This window comes from Oryctolagus cuniculus, chromosome 18 (genome assembly GCF_051225735.1).
Source record: "Oryctolagus cuniculus isolate XC-2025 breed Fujian yellow rabbit chromosome 18, ASM5122573v1, whole genome shotgun sequence".
Taxonomy (NCBI): domain Eukaryota; kingdom Metazoa; phylum Chordata; class Mammalia; order Lagomorpha; family Leporidae; genus Oryctolagus; species Oryctolagus cuniculus.
In genome coordinates, this window is record NC_142884.1 from 51,109,971 (window position 1) to 51,112,251 (window position 2,281).

The window sequence follows — 2,281 nt, forward strand, 5'->3', positions numbered from 1 at the left end:
GGGGTCCCGAGGACGGGGCTGGGCACCGTGTGGCACCGGGCAGGAGGGAAGTCCTCCAGCGTTCAGGGAGCAGGGAGCAGGCCTGAAGCTGGCTGAGGATGAGACTTTGTGATTCTGCCCATAGAGGAACCAAGAAATGTCCCCTTGGAAATGAGAAGTGTCGTGGCCCCGGACACACGGACCCCACCTCTGTCCCCCTCGAGTCCCGTTCTCTGGAAAGCCGCAAACATTCCAAAACTGGACTTACACTGAATCATCTCAGATTCTTCGAACTGCCCTGCTCTGGGGAAGGATGTCGGGGGAGGTGACAGGAGGCGGAGCAGATGGCTCAAGAGGTTAAATAGTCACCTCCCCAAGCCAGACACACCCTTGGCTCGCGTCCTGTCTCCCCGTCTCCCCGTGGAAGGATGCCTGGCACCATGCACCCCCTGAGGCTGCTGTTCCTGGTTGTTGTCCTCCTGGGGGCGGCCCTGCAGCACAGCCACGCAGGTGAGAGCCAGGCCGGGCGTGCAGGAGCTGAGGGTGCGGAGACAGCAGCGGTCTGTGTGTCACTTATACACCAGGGACGGGGAGGGCTGGCAGGGCGCGGTGTGGAGGGAAGGGACAGAGAAAGCATGCACGTGGCAATGGCGTGGACAGGCCAGCACGTGGCACCGAAGTGCTTAGAAGCAGGACCGACTCCACGTTGTTGCTGGACTCCGTCTACTTGAAGGGCTTCAGGCACAAGGAGAGACTCAGAGCAAGGACAGCAGGCTGAGCTCCCTGGGCGGGGCAAACGGGGGCTTTTAGAATCAGCGGAGACAGGGTACACTCAGGGATGCACAGCTGCAGCCAGGACTCGTGCACAGACCTGGGCCCAGCCTGAGAGACGCACAGCACACGGACTCCCAGGGCGCACACAGAGGGCACGTGTTAACACAGGCGCACGCATGCATGCACTCACTCAAGGATTCATGCAGCCCCCCGGGCTCCCCACACAGAAATGCACTCACCCACCCTCCGCGACGGACCCACCACACACAGCGGCCTCCCGCACGCGCACGCACGCACACATGCATGCATGCAGACGCTGCCAGCGGCTCCTCTCTCTCCGTAGCTCGAGCCACCAACGTGGGCCGGGAGTGCTGCCAGGAGTTCTTCAAGGGCGCGATCCCCCTGCGGAAGCTGGTGTCATGGTACAGGACCTCGGCAGAGTGTCCCAAGGAGGCCATCGTGTAAGTCCCCTGCCCCACCTCTGCTTCTAGGGGGCCGGGCAGGCCCTGGAGCTCCCAGGGTACCCACTGGGGATCGGTGTGGGAGGGGAAGAGAGGGGACAGTAGTCCCTGTAGTCACAGGCCTGGCTCTGGTCCGAGCTGGACCACAGAGTCCCAAGGCCATGTCCCCTCTGCCACCCCCACTCGCCAGGCTCTAGGTGGCCCAAGGAGTGGCACACAGTCCCACAGCGCCAGCTGCCTGGCTGGGCCAGGCTGAGGCAGGGCCCTGGGGGGTGGACAGCAGCAAGGGCAGAGCCTGGTGTGCCACACCTGCCCCCCGATGGCCTGGATGACATCCAGCAAGGTCCTGCCCCTCGTGGTCCCCCGGGTCCTGGTCGGCACAGGTGGGATGGCCTTGGGATTCTAGAAGGTTCTTGGCACCCTGACAGCCCCTGGCGGTTTCCTCCCCGCCCCCACCCCCCGGCAGGCTTGTAACCACCCAGGGCAGGCTTGTCTGCTCGGACCCCAAGGATGGGCGAGTGAGAAAGGCCATCAGACGCCTGCCAAGACTCACCGTGCCGCGGGACCTCGCCGACCGGAAGTCCTGAGGCTCTCCCAGCACCACCCCGTCCGCTGGGTCCACCAGACACAGAGACCCCGCCAGTCCCTGTCCGGAGCTGCTGTCATGGGGGCAAGAGGGTGCGGATTAAAGTGTGTCCCCTCGGCCTGGGTCTGCACATTCTGTTCCTGGGAGCAGGGCCCTCAGAGCCAAGTGCCCCAGACGGTCAAGCCGACCGCCGCAGGCCACGTCCAGAGCAGAGGTCCCGGGTGGGCAGGGCCAGCTGCCCCTTCCCGTCTGCGCGCCCTGGCACATGGGAGCCCCGGGAGGGGCCCTGGGTCCTCGCCCATTTCTCTGCCCCCAGAGTCTCCCGGCCCCCAGAGCAGCCCCCTCCTCTTGCCCGATGCAGATCTGGGAACCTGCTTCTTCCAACTCCACCAACACCCAGGACCCCTCTGCCGTCCACTCCACCACAGGCCTTGGGCAGCCCCGAGGCCGGGAGTGTGTGCGTGTGTGTGGTGTGTGTTCC

The 2,281-nt window shown here is 65.0% G+C and overlaps 1 protein-coding gene across 2 annotated transcripts; it reads left to right on the plus strand.

Annotated features, from left to right (window-relative positions):
- The first annotated feature begins 289 nt into the window (after positions 1 to 289).
- Positions 290 to 1,919, plus strand: CCL17 (C-C motif chemokine ligand 17). 2 transcript variants are annotated; one of them, XM_008257336.5, is made up of 3 exons: positions 290 to 489; positions 1,097 to 1,175; positions 1,681 to 1,919. In XM_008257336.5, exons 1-3 carry the CDS (start codon positions 408 to 410, stop codon positions 1,799 to 1,801), a joined length of 282 nt encoding a protein of 93 aa, XP_008255558.1. In that variant the 5' UTR covers positions 290 to 407; the 3' UTR covers positions 1,802 to 1,919. The 2 variants fall into 2 exon arrangements, with proteins under 2 accessions (XP_008255558.1, XP_069918060.1); XM_070061959.2 differs by having other exon boundaries at positions 332 to 489; positions 1,097 to 1,214.
- Positions 1,920 to 2,281: the final 362 nt, after the last annotated feature.

Excerpts from the sequence above, each read along its gene's own strand:
- CCL17 (XM_070061959.2), top strand. The coding sequence starts at position 408 with ATGCCTGGCACCATGCACCCCCTGAGGCTGCTGTTCCTGGTTGTTGTC. Across the intron at positions 490-1,096 it reads CCTGCAGCACAGCCACGCAG|CTCGAGCCACCAACGTGGGC; the intron begins GTGAGAGCCAGG and ends CTCTCTCCGTAG. Across the intron at positions 1,215-1,680 it reads TGTCCCAAGGAGGCCATCGT|GCTTGTAACCACCCAGGGCA; the intron begins GTAAGTCCCCTG and ends ACCCCCCGGCAG.